The 16535-nt window shown below is 43.2% G+C and overlaps 1 protein-coding gene across 7 annotated transcripts in view; it reads left to right on the forward strand.

Annotated features, from left to right (window-relative positions):
* Positions 1-2590: 2590 nt before the first annotated feature.
* APP (amyloid beta precursor protein) overlaps positions 2591-16535 on the forward strand; it is a 272213-nt gene continuing 258268 nt past the window's right edge. For all 7 annotated transcript variants that reach the window (XM_027041765.2, XM_027041766.2, XM_027041767.2 and 4 more), the window contains exon 1: positions 2591-2784. In XM_027041765.2, the coding sequence (XP_026897566.1) occupies positions 2728-2784 (57 nt within the window). In that variant the 5' untranslated portion in view covers positions 2591-2727. The remainder of the gene's footprint in view (positions 2785-16535) is intronic.

The following is a 16535-nucleotide window of genomic DNA, read 5'->3' on the forward strand; positions in this document are numbered from 1 at the left end:
CAATGTGGCCCCTCCCTCACCCCCACTCGCACTATGTCTCTGAAAAATGAATAAATGTTAAAAAAAATGTTAAGGAAAGGAATGTGGGCTTTATTTTTAACTTTTTTTTTTAAGTTTATTTACTTTGAGAGAGAGAGGAGAGAGAACAAGCTGGGGAGAAGGCAGAGAGAGTAAGGCAGAGAGAGAATCTCAAGCAGGCTCTATAATGTCAGCATGGTGCATGGAACTCAATGTGGGGCTCAAACTCACGGAACTGTGAGATCATGACCATAGCCAAGACCTAGAATGGGATGCTTAAACCACTGAGCCACCCAGCTGCCCCAAGGAATGTGTGCTTCAAATGGGGCAAGAACTTTCTAGTAACTAGAACAGCCCAAAGACAGAATGCATGCCTGAAGAGCGAGTGAACCTCTCCCAAGCCGAGGCATTTAAGCCTCAGAATGGTGTTGCAGACTTTCCTGCCAATGGGTGGTCAGTCCCTTCCACAGCTCTCCCGTGTTCTTGTGGCTAGGGATGTTCTTGTATTTCCCGCTCAGGGGATCCAGAAGGCACATCAGGGCAGGAAATGACATTAAATGCAGAACAGAGAGAGTCGCTGGAAAGTAAAAGCCATCAGGATCTCTGAGTAGTGATAGAACAGGGGAAAATGTAAAGAAAGTCCATCATTCTGACACAGTCAGGACCTCACCCTCCTTCCCTGGGGAACATCTTGTCCAAGGGATGTGTGAGTGGGGTGAATTTCAACAGGCAAAAGAGCAAATACTAAGCCTGAGAACTTTTTATTTTTACAGATTATAACCCCACCTCTGTATTTTTGAATCTGTGCTTAATAACATCCCGTATTCTTAAAAAATTGCTTCCTCCTCTCTAGGACTGGCTTCATGGGCACGCGATCTGCACGACCGGGGCCTGGTGATTGGTTTAATGTTCTGCTGTCGCCGCCTTAAAATATTTCATTTTGGAACAAAGGGTCCCACCTTTTCATTTTGCAGTGCACTCTGCACAATTTCTAACTGGCCCTGTTCCCTCTCCATCTCGGAGTGACGCTCCTTTTTGCATTCAGAGGCTTTCAACTGTTCATACCAACCTAGGGAGAACAGGGAATTGGGGTGGTGGGTAAACGCGTGCTATTTGCTCTCAGGATTTGCTTAGGCAGCTCCCGAACTTATCACTGGGAATAACAGCAAGGGCCTCGCTGGCTTTTGTAGGTAGCATAGAATATAGAGCATGTAAACAAATATTGCACTATAACAAGTATTTGCTACTATTTGCTGGAGACCTTCCAAGAACAGGGGGCAAAGGAATCCAGGGGTCAGACTGGAGGCCTGGAAGGGGGAATGGTGGAAGACAACATTCGGGGGAGCGGACAGCTGAATGCTGACTTCTCAGGAAGGAAGCCAGCATCCTCCAGGCTGAGCCTTGATCCCAGTGGCCAGAGTCTGTGGCTTGCTTCCCTCCCACTCAGCACCACAGTGGACCGTGGCTTAGCGACTTCCGCTCCTTCAGGTCAAGAGCAGGGAATAGGCTGGGCAGTTCTAGACCATTCTAGCCCAGCTCAACACTAACCGGGAATTGGACGGCTTGTGTCTAATCTAGGAGACCGTGGCTTCCCAGCAGGTTCATTTCTGTCATCTAGGGCAGACACAATGGAGAACAAGGACAGAGTTTGAGGTCAGGAGTTCTCAGTCATGGGGGTCTAATAGGAATCCTCTCTCGAAAGCCTTTCCCGCTGACCTTTCACTTCACCCTCGTCTCAGATGGATGTGACATCCCTGCCTGACAACCCCCCCCAAAACAGCAACAAAAAACCCTGCTGGTTGTTCCCTTCCCCAAACAAAAACCAAAAACACCCAACAAATAAGCAAAACTTTTTTCTTAAACCCTTCCTTCAAGGAGAAGTAAATAGGTCGCCCCCTCTTTTACCAGGTCCAGGGCCTTTCTCCTTCGGTTTGTTCTAAAGATAGATATGCCAGGTTGCTCCCGGCTGCTTTTGACGGGAAAAAAATATATATACATACGTATATTAAGCTTTTACTCTCTCAACAAGCAAAGAAATTCCTGTTTCCTTTCAGCTTGTCCGGTTCCTGGTCTCTTCCAGAAACGCCTCCCCACCCCACCCCCCCGCAAACCAAGACAAAAAAAAAAAAAAAAAAAAAAAAAAACCGAAATGCGGATAAAAACACACCCCAGCAGCAGCCCTTTATACGACATCCCTGAGAGGCCTGCGGGGTCGGATGAGTCAAGCTCACGGGGACGAGCGGCGAGCGCTCCCGACTTTTCTGGAGCCCGAACGTCCTACGACTCACCTTTCCCTGATCCTGCACCGGTCCTCTCCCAGCCCCAGACTCTCGCTCCGGCTCGCGGAGGCCCCGGGGGCCGGCGGCCGGCGGCCGGGGCGGGGCGCGCAGGAGCGGAGGCCGCCGCACCTGTGGGCGCCGGGGGCGCGGGCCCCTCCCGGCCCGAGCGCGCGCAGCTCCCCGGCGGCTCCGCTAGGGGTCCCTCTCGGGTGCCGAACGGGGCGGGCTGGATCAGCTGACTCGCCGGGCTCCGAGCCCAGCCGCCGCGCTCCAGCTCCGTCAGTTTCCTCGGCAGCGGCTGGAGAGAGCAGCCGGAGCGGCGCGGGCGCGGGGGCCATCGGAGACGGCGGCGGCGACGGCACCGGCGGAGCCAGGGCGCGGCGGATCCCACTCGCACAGCAGCGCGCTCGGTGCCCCGCGCAGGGTCGCGATGCTGCCTGCTTTGGCACTGGTCCTACTGGCCGCCTGGACGGCTCGGGCGTTGGAGGTGGGTGCCGCGCCTCGGAATTGGGGGTGGGGGCTGCGGTGGGAATCCCATGCCCCTAAATCTTTAATCCGAAGAAGCCGGGGGCAGTCCAGGGAACCCCTCTTCCCCTCCACGTCCCACGCCCCCGCTTGCGGGTGCCCTGCGCATCCGCGCCTCCGGCCCAGCCCTGGCCCGGGAACGCGCGCTCCGGCCGGCGGAGAGGGAGCTCGCGAGGCGTCGGGCTCCGGGGGTCCGCGGCGGTTGTGGGAGAGGAGGGGTGGAGGCGATCCTGAGCTCTGACCCTGACTCGCGGGCGGGGGCTGGGGGAGAGGCGAGAGACTTCCAGATGGGGGTGGGGGGGAAGGGGGACGGAGCACGTGGGGAAAACCGAAAACGCAGCGTCCCTGGATCCCGTCCTCGGCTCTTGATCGGTGCCCTTCCTTCTTTCCGGCCCTGGGGAGGAGGAGCCGGGACAGCTCGGGAAGCAGCCCCCCTTTCCCTTTGCCTTTTCTGCCCCGTTTCACCTTCTCTTCTTATCCCCAGCACCTCTTCCCTGCCCGACCTCTCGCTCCTTCCCTTTGGCGGCCGCTCGCTGCGGCCGCCTCAGTGCGACCCCAGGAGGGTCGCGCACCACCTTCCCTAGGCAAACTTTGTACATTCTGCCTCTCCCTTTTGTGTAAGTTGAGAGAGATGGGAGGGGTCGAAGACCCACGGCCACCTCGCACCTTCCCCAAAGCCTGGACGGCCCTGGCGTTCGCTCCGCCACCTTCAGCTCCTTCCGGAGAGGGAGAAGGTTCCCGGGAACAAAAGCCGCGACACCCCGCCCTCGCCAGCCCGGGGCGCGGTGGCTGAGCCAGCCGCCTGGGTCTGTGCGCCACCGAGGCTCCCGCCCGACTCCCTTCCCGGAGCTGCGCGTCTGTCCCAGAGGGGGCTGGGGCGCTGCTGGGGCCGCTTTGGCGGAGCCTCGGGGGACCCTCCACGGCCACTCCTCGTCACCTCCGAGGCTTGCTAATTCTGTGTCGGGCTGGAAAGTCCTTGGGGAGAAATTCGCGGACAGTGGGGTGTGCGTCTGATTAGGGCAGTGGCGGGCGGAGGGGAGGCGCGAGCTCTTCTCCCCTCCTGTGCATCAAAGGAGGCGTTTGTCTGATTAAGGCGCGGTCTCTTCCCTGGCAGCGCTGGGCAGTCTGGTTTAGTCTCCCTGGGGGCGCGGGCTGCCGGGGAGGGTCCTCAGGGTCTTTTTTTTAGGGTGCAGATAAAAGAATTGAATTGAGTGAAGATTAAGACGGAGAAGATGGCGCCTCTGCAGTGCAGCAAAGAAAAGCTGTGTGGAGGCTGCAGCCTGGTGAAATCCACCCACCACTAGGTGTATAACAAGTCTTCCCCATTCATCCAACTCTCGAACATTCAGCTAACGCCTGTGCAAAATGAATATTTTTCTTTTTACCTAAGGATGCTAAGAAGTTGTTTGCGTGACAGGAGGGGCAGACGAGCTTGTATGTCTCATCGTTTGGGTTCCCTTTTGGTATCTTAGCACTTGCAGTCTCTTCCAGTTTTTCCATTTTTTTTTTTCCTCCTTTTCCCCTACCTCATGGTAATTTTCCAAAAAAAGCAATTCCCAGACCAGTGTTTTTCTGTAATTACCCTGAGGCTATGCAGATTACCACACCACTATGGTTTTTGAGTCCCAAATTTACAAGGTCATTGAACTTTTCCCCCTTTTTTTACCTGTAAGTGGCTCAGAAATCATCTTAGGGCTGGTTAAGACTGATTTAAGAAGTGAAGAATTTGGTTTTCCGTATTTTTTAAAAACTGCATTTAATTAAGGGGATTCTTTTTTCCTCCAATTACTTACATTTACTCCTACAAGTGTTGCTGTTATTTTCCCGATTGTCTTTCTACACGCTAAAAAACAGAAATTAAGTAATTAAAAGCATATCATAACCTTTACATTTGGAGTTTTTGCCCAAATGTGAATATTTAACTTTTTGAGCACTGTTTTTTGTTTTTTGGTTTTTTTTTTTCCTGTATAAAAAGAGGCAGCATTTACGCAAATATGAGTCAGGTTTATTTTATTTTTTTGGCCTGTTTGCATTTCTTTGCTCTTTCTGCCACTTCTTTCAAATAGTGGAGGTGAAATTCACAGTCCATTTTGCAAAGCATTGGTGGAAGGGTAGGCAATTCACTCTAATGAGGTTTGAGGAGGATTAATTCAGCTATATCTATGTCCACTGAAAGATGTAATTATGAGTTGAGTGTTTTTTGTAGGCCTTAGAAAATAGGTCTACTGCAGGTGGCTCTAAAAAAAGAAGTGAATAAGGGCAATGTTAATGGGGCCTCGACTTTTGGGGTTATTACCTGAGTCGATGAATTTGCCTGGTGTATTGACAGAGTATAAAATTAAAAGGCTCTAACATTTATTTGTTTAAATAATACTGCTTCTTACATTTTAGTTTACCCTATTGAGGGGTTTAATCTAAACAGGGGAGGTTAACCTAAAAACAATTACTTGTTTTGATAATGGTGGTAATTCACAGATTATGGATACCTAGTCATACTGACTAGTCCTGCCTTAGGAGTAGACATCTATACACAGAATCATGAAGCCCAGATTTGATCGTGATCTTTAAGGAGTCACCGTTTCTTGCTAACCAATGGGAAATCATGATAACTGGCAGGGCACAAAAGCTTCTCTCTTGTCACCTAACCAGAAGAGGTGCCTGATGGCATTTGGGAAGCTATTAGTACTGCGGAGAAGTATTCCAGATAGAATAATGATCCCTGGTCCTGATGGGGGAAGTGAAAAAGAACATGCAACTGAACAGATCTCAAGGTTAAGTTAGGAATGACTGATGGAAAAAAAATACAAAAGAAATAATGTGGCCCATTGAATAGTGGTTTAAAGGAAAACAGATTATGTTGTTCATGAGGCTTTCTCCTTGTTGCTAGAGGATCCCTATTGTTATGCTACTGTTAATGGCATACTGGAGACTTCTATAGAGATATTTATAAGAAGATGAAGGGTGTCAGTCATTCCAGAAATAAGCATAGCTATTATATGCCTTTCATGTAGCCACTAAACTGTCACCAAAGAAATGGAATAAAATTCAGTAGAAATGTGCATTTTGTTTCTGCAAATTTGATCTAGGTGGGGACATGTATTACCTTAAGAGACTTACAAAGCATCTTTAATATATATTCCTTCTTTATTCCCAGCTTCATTATGTCAATTACAAATGCAAAGGTAAACCTTATAAATGTATTTTAGATGTAAAGCCCTGGGTGGAAGGTTTAATTTGACTGTATTTGCCTCATTACCACCCACCCGCATTCCCCTCTCACCCAAAGTTTGCAGACTAAATAAGACAGGCACAGGATTGTTAAAGGAAATAGAAAGTGTTGAATACCAGGAGGAAAGGACAGATTAAGTGGTTTACTGAATAAAAGCCTTACAGTGTAAACATCTATATTTGAGGAATAAAGAACAATGAGATGAGATAATCCTAGAGAATTTCCTGGTAGGAAAATTCCAGCCAGTATTGTACCCCAGGTCTGGGGAAGGGAGTTTAAGTCTTAGCATTTACAGCATTTGTTTACATGCCTCTCCCAACCTTCTCCCTCCCAGAGACAGAGGGACGGACACACACACACACACACACACACACACACTACCCCTGAGGTGAGGGTGGAGCCAATGTGGGGTTTGATTTTCCTAAACACTGCATCTATTCATTTGGGACAGTTGTATTGATTCTGTTCTTGGGCCAAACACAGTCCACAGCTCTGAAAACGTTGTGAGCAACACAGTCTTTTCCTTCATGAAGCTTCCAGTCTAGTGGGGAGGACAGACCATAAATCACTATAAATGAATGTTCATGAGCTGAGACAGATGCCAAGACAGAAAGGAGGGGGCAGGGTACAATCTGGCGAAGAGTAGGGGCTTCGGAATAAGGGGTTGAGGGGCGTGAGGGAAGGGGCTGCAAGTAGGATCTCAGAGCTCTGCTGCAGTACCTTCAGTAGGACCTTCACTAAGGAAGTGAATACATGACGAAAAAAGTGATTCGCTGGGCCACTGGGAGGAGGGTGGGAAAATGTTAAATGTCTGTTTTGGTTTTTGCTGGTGGTTTCTACTTCTCCGGGTTCTACATCGTTGTGAAATGGTTTCCTTTTTGTAGTGGGATCCCAGATACAAGTGTACGGGGTGGGGGGTGATGCCACATACGACCTCCTGCAAATCTCTGGAAATGCTGTCACCCTGTGTCTCAGAGCCAGTATGCAGATACACCCTCATAAGGGGCTGGAAGGAGCGGGAGGGGTGGCAGGCAGAGGAAGTTAAGGAATGAGCATCCCCCCTGATTGAGTAGCAAGTTTAATCAAAATGTCTATTTCTTAATTTGTTGTTGTTAATAAAAAAATACGGTCGGGGCGCCTGGGTGGCTCAGTCGGTTGAGCGTCCGACTTCGGCTTAGGTCGTGATCTCACGGTCTGTGAGTTCGAGCCCCGCGTTGCTCTCTGTGCTGACAGCTCAGAGCCTGGAGCCTGCTTCGGATTCTGTGTCTCCCTCTCTCTCTTCCCCTCCCCTGCTCATGCTCTGTCTCTCTCTCTCTCAAAAATAAATAACAACATTAAAAAAAAAAAATACGGTCAACAGTACCTAAACCCTCAAACTGAATTTGCAGATGAAAACCATGGTGAAGAGGAAAATGTTACGTAACCATTTCTTCAGTGTCCTAGGGATAGCTTAAGAAATAACCGTGTCTGTGAGGGCACGAGTGTTTTTTCTTTGAAAACAGTGTTTTGTGAGTTTTCCCTCTTGAGAGTAAATCCTGATTAATAGATAGGCATCCCTCTTTAGAAGTCCACCAGAAACTGGGTTAGAATGACTGGTCAAGAAATAAAGCACAGTACTAATAGCCTACTCTTGTAGCCTTACCGATAGCATAGTTCGTTAGCACGTAGTTTGTATATGAATTATGTGCAAATATATAGTTTGTATATGTATTATGTACGGATTCTTAACAAAAGAGGAAGCTAGAGAAAAGAAGATGTCAGTAGGCAAATCCTAAGGAAGAGAAAGTACATTAATAGGACTGTATTGTATTTAACAGAAAAGGTCTGCGTGTAAGTGGACCCTTGTTCAAACCCTTGTTCAAGAATCAACTAATTCGTCACAAAAAAAAAAAAACTCCAACATGTTCATCAGTTAATAGGTTTATGAAAATGTGATGCTTACTAGATTAGTTTGCCGACTCTTCAAAGTAGGATGGATACAGAGGACTCCCGTTCATATGTATGAAATGTTAGCTGCAGTAAGGAGCTTAGATTTAGTTGGGCCACATTTCTGAAGAAACCTACAATACAGATTTAGCTTGAACTATGTTAGGATTATAGTATTTTATGAACGAAGGTAGTGCTGCTTGAAATGGGGAAGACGAGAGGTATTGAAAAGCCTGCCTCTGTGGTAAGGAGTGGAATTGTCCCCACATTTGTAATGGTAATTTCGGTACCCTTGTGATGTTAGGCAACACATTATTGAGATTGTCACATGTTCAGGGAAGGTAACATCTCACACTGATGCAGAGCCCGGACTAGAGCAGGATTGCCTGGGCTTAAATCCTGGCTCTGTCCCTTGTGAGCTATTGACTGTGGGCTAGCTCCGGACCTCATTTTTTCCTTTGTGAAATGGGGACGTATATAGAAAAACATATATGTGTAAAATGCTTGCTTGGAACGGGATATGAGTTAATATATACAGTATGATGTGGCCCTTTATAAGAGTTGTGTGTTAGTTACTACTGTATGTGATGATGATATAAAATGATATATTTAAATCACACAGAGTTGAAAGGTACAAAGGCAAGACAAAACACCTATATGATGTTTTACTTATATATTGAGTAATGCACTTAACTGACCAGCTAAGATTATTGCAGGAAATGGGCAGTCCTCTAAAAAACAAATGAATTTTATTTAAAGGATGACATACCACAGATAACATTTGCAGAATACATGTTTTAAAATTTCATTTACCAAACATGCATATTTTGTATTTCAGTTGGCTTTTTAAGAAAACATTAAAATATATTGTGTTCATTGAAAAATTTTAAACAGTACAGAAATGTGTAAAGCAGCATAAGCAGTTTTTGCACAAATGGACAGACCGATTTTAAATGTATGCGTATGGGCAGCCTGCCACATTTGTCTAATATTGAGCGAATTTGTATACTGGCTTGATTATTAACTTGCTATTAGTTGACTATCAGCTGTATGCAAGGAGCTGTGAAAAAGCTCGGTGTAGTTTTTAGCAAAATCTCTTCTAAAAAAAATGACTAAACAGGTTTTGCCAATCAAGGCCAAAATGGAAGGTTTCAAATGCCAGCAAAAGATTTTTGGTCTTAAAATGAAAGTGTGAAACGAGCTTCACCAGCATGTACAAGGAAACCGAAAAGCAGACTGCTTGAGGGTGCAGCATTTCTATAAGAACTAGGTTTTAAAATAAAACGAATTAGTTATGGGGCGCCTCGGTGGCTCAGTCGGTTGAGCGACCGACTTCGGCTCAGGTCATGATCTTGCAGTTTGTGAGTTCGAGGCCCGCGTCGGGCTATGTGCTGGTGGCTCAGAGCCTGGAGCCTGCTTCGGATTCTGTGCCTCCTTCTCTCTGCCCCGTCTCTGCTCATGATCTGTCTCTCTCTGTCTCTCAAAATTGAATAAACATTGACAAAAAAAATAACGAATTAGTTATCAATCAGATGATGAGTATAATGGTCTGCTTAATTAAAAGCAGACTCTTTAAGAATCAGCGTATTTTGTTTATTATATAATACGAGGTTTCAGTCTCAATTTCAAAATTAGGCTAAGGATATTTGAGAGTACACAGAACTGGTGTTACTGAAGTTCAGGAGCGATTAACACATTGGAGAATGAATAAGCAAAGTCCCAAGGAATCTGTGGGTTTTTGTTAACACCACTTTTGTATTTATCCTTGTCCTACTCAATCAAAAAAAAAGTGGGTTCAAGTAAGAGAATGTATCCATGTTTGAAATAAACCTGCTCAGAGTAGATCCAGTGAGTAGCGAATGAGATGGGTCCACAGCCACATGTAAAGGTCAGTGAGGAGGGACAAGGAATACGCAAGACAAGCGTTTCAGAAAAGGGAAAATAACAATCAGAGTATTATGTACATGAATGGATTCTAGAATTCTTAAGGTCTTATCGGTGATGGACCCCAAATGGTGTTTGTATCTTTCAATTTCCAGATGGTCCTTGTCTATTTTTTCTTCCCAAGTGCAGACGATTTTTAGCTGAGAAATTTGATTGAGCGAGAAAAGTCCATGTTGTAACCAAGGAGGGGTTTATTTTGTTGATGTGAAATTGTTTTTGGCCTAATTCTTTCTTTGAGAATCTAAGTTTGTCCTGTGCTCTCAATTTGCTTCCACACAAACCACATCCTGTCTTCATTGAAGGATGTAAGGAAGTCTCCTAGATGATAGAGACTGATAAATTACTCTTCGGCCTTAAAGGATACTTCGTGAGAATAAGAGATCTGGTATATCAAGAAAAGTCAGTTGTATTAAGTGAAGAAATGGGTGATTACTCTTGTGGCTTGGTTAAACTTCAAACCTTTAATGACTAATATATTTTTGCCATAGATGGAGAAATTTTGCAGGAAGAAACACAGGAGATTTAATCCCACCCTTGAGGTATATATGTGTACCTTAGACCTGACCCCTTACCCCCAGCTACCACAAACTCATTTGTTCAGTTTTCCATGTCTGCATGTGCTTAATTACAATCAAATTAATGAGGCAACATAAATTTAAGTTTTAATCAAAAATAAAATAGTATTGTCTGTCAAGGCTTGATTAGTCCAAAAAGGAACTTAAAAAAAATTTTTTTAATGTTTATTTATTTTTGAGGGGGGTGGGGAGAGGGAGAGAATGAGCGTGAGAAGAGAAGACAGAGAGGAAGACACAGAATCCGAAGCAGTTTCCAGGCTCTAGCACAGAGCCCGATGCGGGGCTTGAACTCACAAACCGTGAAATCATGACCTGAGCCGAAGTTGGACCCTTAACCGACTGAGCCACCCAGGCGCCCCCAGAAAGGAACTTTTTATATCTGCCCTTACTGTTGGGGGAATTTTCATAAGCATAATTATTGTTTTTATCAATAACACTACTCAGTTATTTTATAATGGAATTAATAGAGACACATGATAAAGATAGATATAATGCTGTCTTAACCATATTTATTGGAAGTATCCTCATTTTTTTAAAGCTTATTTATTTTATTTTATTTTGAGAGAGATAGAGACAGTGTGAGTGGGGAAGGGCAGAGAGAAGGAGAGAGAATCCCAAGCAAGCCCTGCGATTTCAGTTTGGAGCCTGATGTGGTGCTTGACCTCGTGAAACTGAGATCATGACCTGAGCTGAAACCAAGAGTTGGACGTTCAACCAGCTGAGCCACCCAGGTGCCCCAAAAGTGTCCTCATTTACTTTGAAGGTTGAACCTTTAAAACTGATGCAGATTTTTGAAATCATAGCTTAACTTTCAGACACTCAAATTAGAACATATCATGCAAATTGATATTGGAGAGCAAATCTTTCCCTTACTGATGCTCTTATAATTGCTTATTATGGTTTGTTTAAAATAAATAACAGTTTTGTCAATGCAGCATATTGGTTTGAAAATGTAAATGATGAGTCTTAAGAAACTCCCATAGAAACTTGCAAATATGGGGTGCCTGGGTGGCCCAGTGGGTTGTGTATCCGACTCTTGATTTCAGCTCGGGTCATGATCCCAGGGTCATGGGATCAAGCCCAGCGTGTGGCTGATCGTAGAACCTGGTTGAGATTCTCTCGCTCTCTCTGCCCCTCTTGCCCCCTCACCTGCATATGCATGGGTGCTCGCTCGCTCTCTCTCAAAAATAAATAAATAAATAGAAATTTGCAAACATGCAAACTAATCATCCTAAGAATAATATAGTCACAAATACTTACCTATTAAATCTATTAGCAATTCAAAATTAAAATTAAATTTTTATAAGAAAGTTAATAGCTTTTTTTACATAGAGGAACAGGTTTTTAAGGGCACACCATGCAAAAGAAAATTCACTTTTTCATATAACAAATATTTCTGAGTCCCCTGCCCTCAAGGGAGCTTACAATATAGTGAGGGGCAGACAAAATAAACAGGATGTAGTAGACTTGGAAAAATTAAGTTGGGTAAGGGATATAAGGGAATGCTATGTGGAAGTCTCTTGTGGATGTAATCTTTTATGGGGTATTATCGGGAAAGGTCTCTGATCTTGTCACTATCCAAATGTAAAGTTAGCTATCTGGAGGAGAGAATTACATACTCACCATAATGTAAAAGAATAACAGGACAGGGATCTACTTTGGAGTGGTTAAATAATTAAAAACAACAATGGTGGGGTAGAAAATTAATATGGATTGGGATCACAGTTTACCACACCTGTTTCATCACTTACCGCCACCATTGCATTTAGCATTTACTAAATATTTGATAAATATTTTTAATGAGTGCTCTAGAAATTTTATATTGTGACGGTAAAGAATTATGTTTGATTCTTGACAGTTGAATTAACGTACATTTAAAAAATTGTGAATGACCCTTAACTATAGTGTAGGGAGAATATTAAAGTCTTTTAAAGAAGATTTATTTTTTTAGCCTTTTCTGAAACATTTTATTGTGAAAAGATTTCACATAAATGTTGTCAATAACTTAATGTTCAGTCATTTGCAACTCTTTATTTCAGAAATTCAGTTGACCTAGCCAAAAAGGTCTCATTCTTGAAATGCTTTGTGAATCCTCAGATTGAGTGGGACAGTTTCAATTGAGGGTGCCTAGAAATGATTTTGTTTGAGTCAAATTTGTGTACAGGAATGAAATCAAAATGGAAATTTCATTATCATTGTCTTTTTTTCAGTTTGTTGCGCTTTTTTTTGCCGTTATACAGCTAATATTTACTTTTTACTTTAGTGTGAGCCAGGATCAAAAGTTTGCCTTTAAGGCAAAAACTGAGGGCTGTTACTTCTATTCTCTAAAAGAATTGTGCTGTTCAAGTTCAAGGGCTTGAAGCCAAAGACACTATATGCTATTAACTTGACAGGCATTGAAAATCTAATTGAGGTCATTATGATGAGTCTTGTATCTTGCTAGTGTTTTCTCAGGCTTGTTTTTAATGTTTTATGTCAAGTGTTAAATCCTCTTACAACCCTGAATCCAGAAAATTTAAATCCAATAAAAGTAAACTAAATTTTAAAATCCTACGGTTGTTTTTTGTGGGCAGCGTTCTTGGCTGATAGGATATTTGAATGTGAGGGCAGCTTGCATATTGCTGTTAGTTTGAGGAATGAGAAGGGCCCCACTTTCAAGAGTACAGTTGTGACAAAATTGCAGTTTGGAAGTTACTGCATACTTGTTCAGTGAAGTATGAGAGGAGGGACTGCTCCCAGGGTGGCCATGTGACTGGGTGGCCCAAGCAGTAGGAGCGAGGTGCTGGATTGAGATGTCCTTAAAACAGTGCGAGTCCTGGGACCTGGGGACTGAGTAATTTATCAGTATGGCCATTGGAGATAGCCAGGACAAAGGTAATGAACATTTGGTGGGAGGGAGGACATACTTCAATGAGCAAGATAGGAAGTACTTTGTTTCCAGGCAATTCCTTTCCTTGTCTGTGTTTGCAATTTGAATATTTCACATCACTTTTGCGAGCTGGACTCAGATTAAATTTTTTATCATTGTGAATTTTATTATGGTGAAGTTTTTGCCATATTGTAAGGGCACGGATGGGAAGTATTCAGTTTGTTGGGAGTATTTCTTAATGTGTGTATGTTTTTAGTTGTATTTATTGATTTTGTAAAGAACCAATAAAGAGATCAGAAAGAAATTTTAGCATAATTCTCCCCCCAGGGGGGAAAAAACATTGGTTAAAATAGAATTCTAAAGGTTTATTGCCATTGTTAAATTATTTATGCTTTTTAAAAATTCTGACACGTAACCTCATTGCTTGCTTGCTCATTCATCTCAGAAGTAGAACACCGAACACAAACCCAAGCCTATTATTGATCGATTCTTCTAGCAGATGAGGGGAAGCTTTAATGCAGCAGATTTAATTGGCTATTTGAATTCTGCATTCATCTGCTTTTTCTCTATTCCAAATCTTCTCAGAACATTTGTGATTGACTTCTGTGATATTGACCCTGATTTGGAGTTACGTATTTTTTATTATTACTGATTTATTGTCATTACTATTAGTAATTTATTGTCATATTGCATTTTTCTCCCCTTTTTCTTGAAATTTTAAAAACATCATTCATGTGATGGACGTGTACTGGATGCCTTCTGTGTTTCAGGGGTGACAGGAGCACTAGTATCTTTGTGGGGCTGCAAGGAAACAAAGAACTCACATTGTGTCTTGAAGGATTTTGCACCCTGATGGGGGAAGAAAAAAGATGTAGAAATAATTAGGCCCGGTATGCCACGGGCTACAGTGGAAGAATATACAGAGTCCTGATAGGAAAGGCAGCCAGTATTTAAACTGGGTTTCCAGACTGAGTGGAGGTTAACTCTGGGGCGTGGCAAGGATTTCCAGACAGAAGGAATAGTGAAGGTGTAGACAGGTTCAAAAGAGGAAGCCAGAGGAATGTGGGTGGGGGAGATGATGTGGGGACGGTAGGAGGTTAACAGTTGGGGATGCCTTGAGGAGTTTGAACTTCATTTTCTCAGCAGTGGGGGTATTTTTAGATGTTCCTAAAATGGAGGTAGCCATTGATAACTACGGTTCACCTACATTTAGTAGCCTTTGCCGAAGTCCTTGTCAATGTCTGCTTAATCCATTAGCTAGACCTTAGCACGCAATTCCAAGAGAGGCTGGTACCTGTAGCGTATTAGCTGGGAATATTACCACCAGGAATACATTCTAGATTCTTATGGGATACGGAGAGGGGAGGATAGTGAGTGACAAAGAGCTGGCATTCGGGAATGTGCAGGACATGCGGTACAAAGGGATGTAGAGGAGAGTGGGTAGATTCGGAAACATTCTGATTCAAACCAAAGGAAAGATTCTACGTGAGCAGTTAGAGTAGGTTTTTGTGATTTGCTCCCTTCTTATCTCTTGGCTAGCCACATAGGAAGCACATCTTTAAGAATGGAGGAGGAGGTAGGGAATGCTTTTTTGTTTTTATGGCAGGAACACCCAAGAGCTGAGCCTTCACTCTGGCCATTTGTACCCAATATGGTTTAGACTTGTGTTCCTGGGAACCCCTTCCAATCAGAGTGATGGAAAAAGGGATAATTCCAGTGGCCCTGTGGAAAGTAATGGCAAGGTCAGTTTACTCTCCCTCTCCCGGTTTTCATTTGATCTAGAGCCTTCCCTAAAGCAACCTTGTGCTCGTGCTTTGCAAGGACTAGCAGGTAAAACAAGCTTTGACCTTTTTAGAAAATATCACGATACTGAGAACCTCTTTTGAGCTAGAATTGCCTACCATGCTCAACTTGTTTTTCATAGCTACACAAACTTTGAGATATGTTTATGTGCACCTGTGTCATTAAAAGTTTCCTCTATGAAAAAGAGGAAAATAAATCTTAATACATTTACATGAGTAACAGTGGGACCATCATTTAAATTTATCTTAATTATTTATCTATTTTTTTTTTATTCATTTCAATTATTCTAGAAGTGGCCGAATGAAGATACTTACCAGGAAGTGTGTGATGATATAAAGATGTGGGAACAACTTAGAATCCTGAGCAGACAGGGTATACTTATTAACATAAGGGAGTGTTTGAGGTTTTATAGTACATATTTTATTAGCACCTAAAGATGTATTTAACATATGTCCTAATAGTTTGATATATTGTACATGGTTCCATCGTAAGGAAATGTCTAAAATATCAAGGTTCCTCTTGGTTTTATTTCTTGTGTTACTTCTTTTTGAACCCTTGATTCTCTTTAAGAGGAATCAAAGTGTAATTCGAGACTGATCATCTTAAATCTGGCATTTATTTTCTTTTTGTTTTGATTTTGAAGTATCTATCAAGGAAGTATTTTATCAGTTCTAGAGACTGCGTTCAGAAAAACAGATGATGTGGCGCCTGTGTGACTTAGTTGGTTAAGTGTCCGACTTCCACTCAGGTCATGATCTCACAGTTTGTGAGTTCGAGCCCCATGTCAGGCTCTGTGCTGACAGTGCGGAGCCTGGAGCCTGCTTCAGATTCTGTGTCTCCCTCTCTCTGCCCCTCCCCTGCTCATGCTCTGTCTCTCTCTGCCTCTCAAAAATAAATAAACATTAAAAAAATTTAAAAAAAACATGATAATTTGTATGTGTCTAGAATAGTTGTTGATTGATTGATAATGAGAATCAGAGAGAACAGCCATTGTATATTTGAATATATATTTCTCTCATGTTACGCTGGCCATGTTTTGAAATTATACTTTTTCTTCCCCCCCCCAAAAAAAAAAGAGTAGGTGGTCATTATATAAGTTTGAAAAAAAATTTTACATTATGGTAGGTAGAATTTGAAAGTATAAGAAAATCGTGTTCTTTAATTCCAGTATAACTTTATAATGGTCATATAGTGTGTGTATAATTTGAGAAACTAATTTCACCAAAGGACATGTATTTTATGCTGAATTCTGTTCTATTTTTATATATTTGAAAACACTTGACCTGATAACTGGTTGTGACTTAAGGCCAGTCTGAAATGGGTTTGCCATTAGTTGGCTCTGGATGGTAGAGTTCAGGACTATTTGC

Source organism: Acinonyx jubatus, chromosome C2 (assembly GCF_027475565.1).
Source record: "Acinonyx jubatus isolate Ajub_Pintada_27869175 chromosome C2, VMU_Ajub_asm_v1.0, whole genome shotgun sequence".
Classification (NCBI taxonomy): Eukaryota; Metazoa; Chordata; class Mammalia; order Carnivora; family Felidae; genus Acinonyx; species Acinonyx jubatus.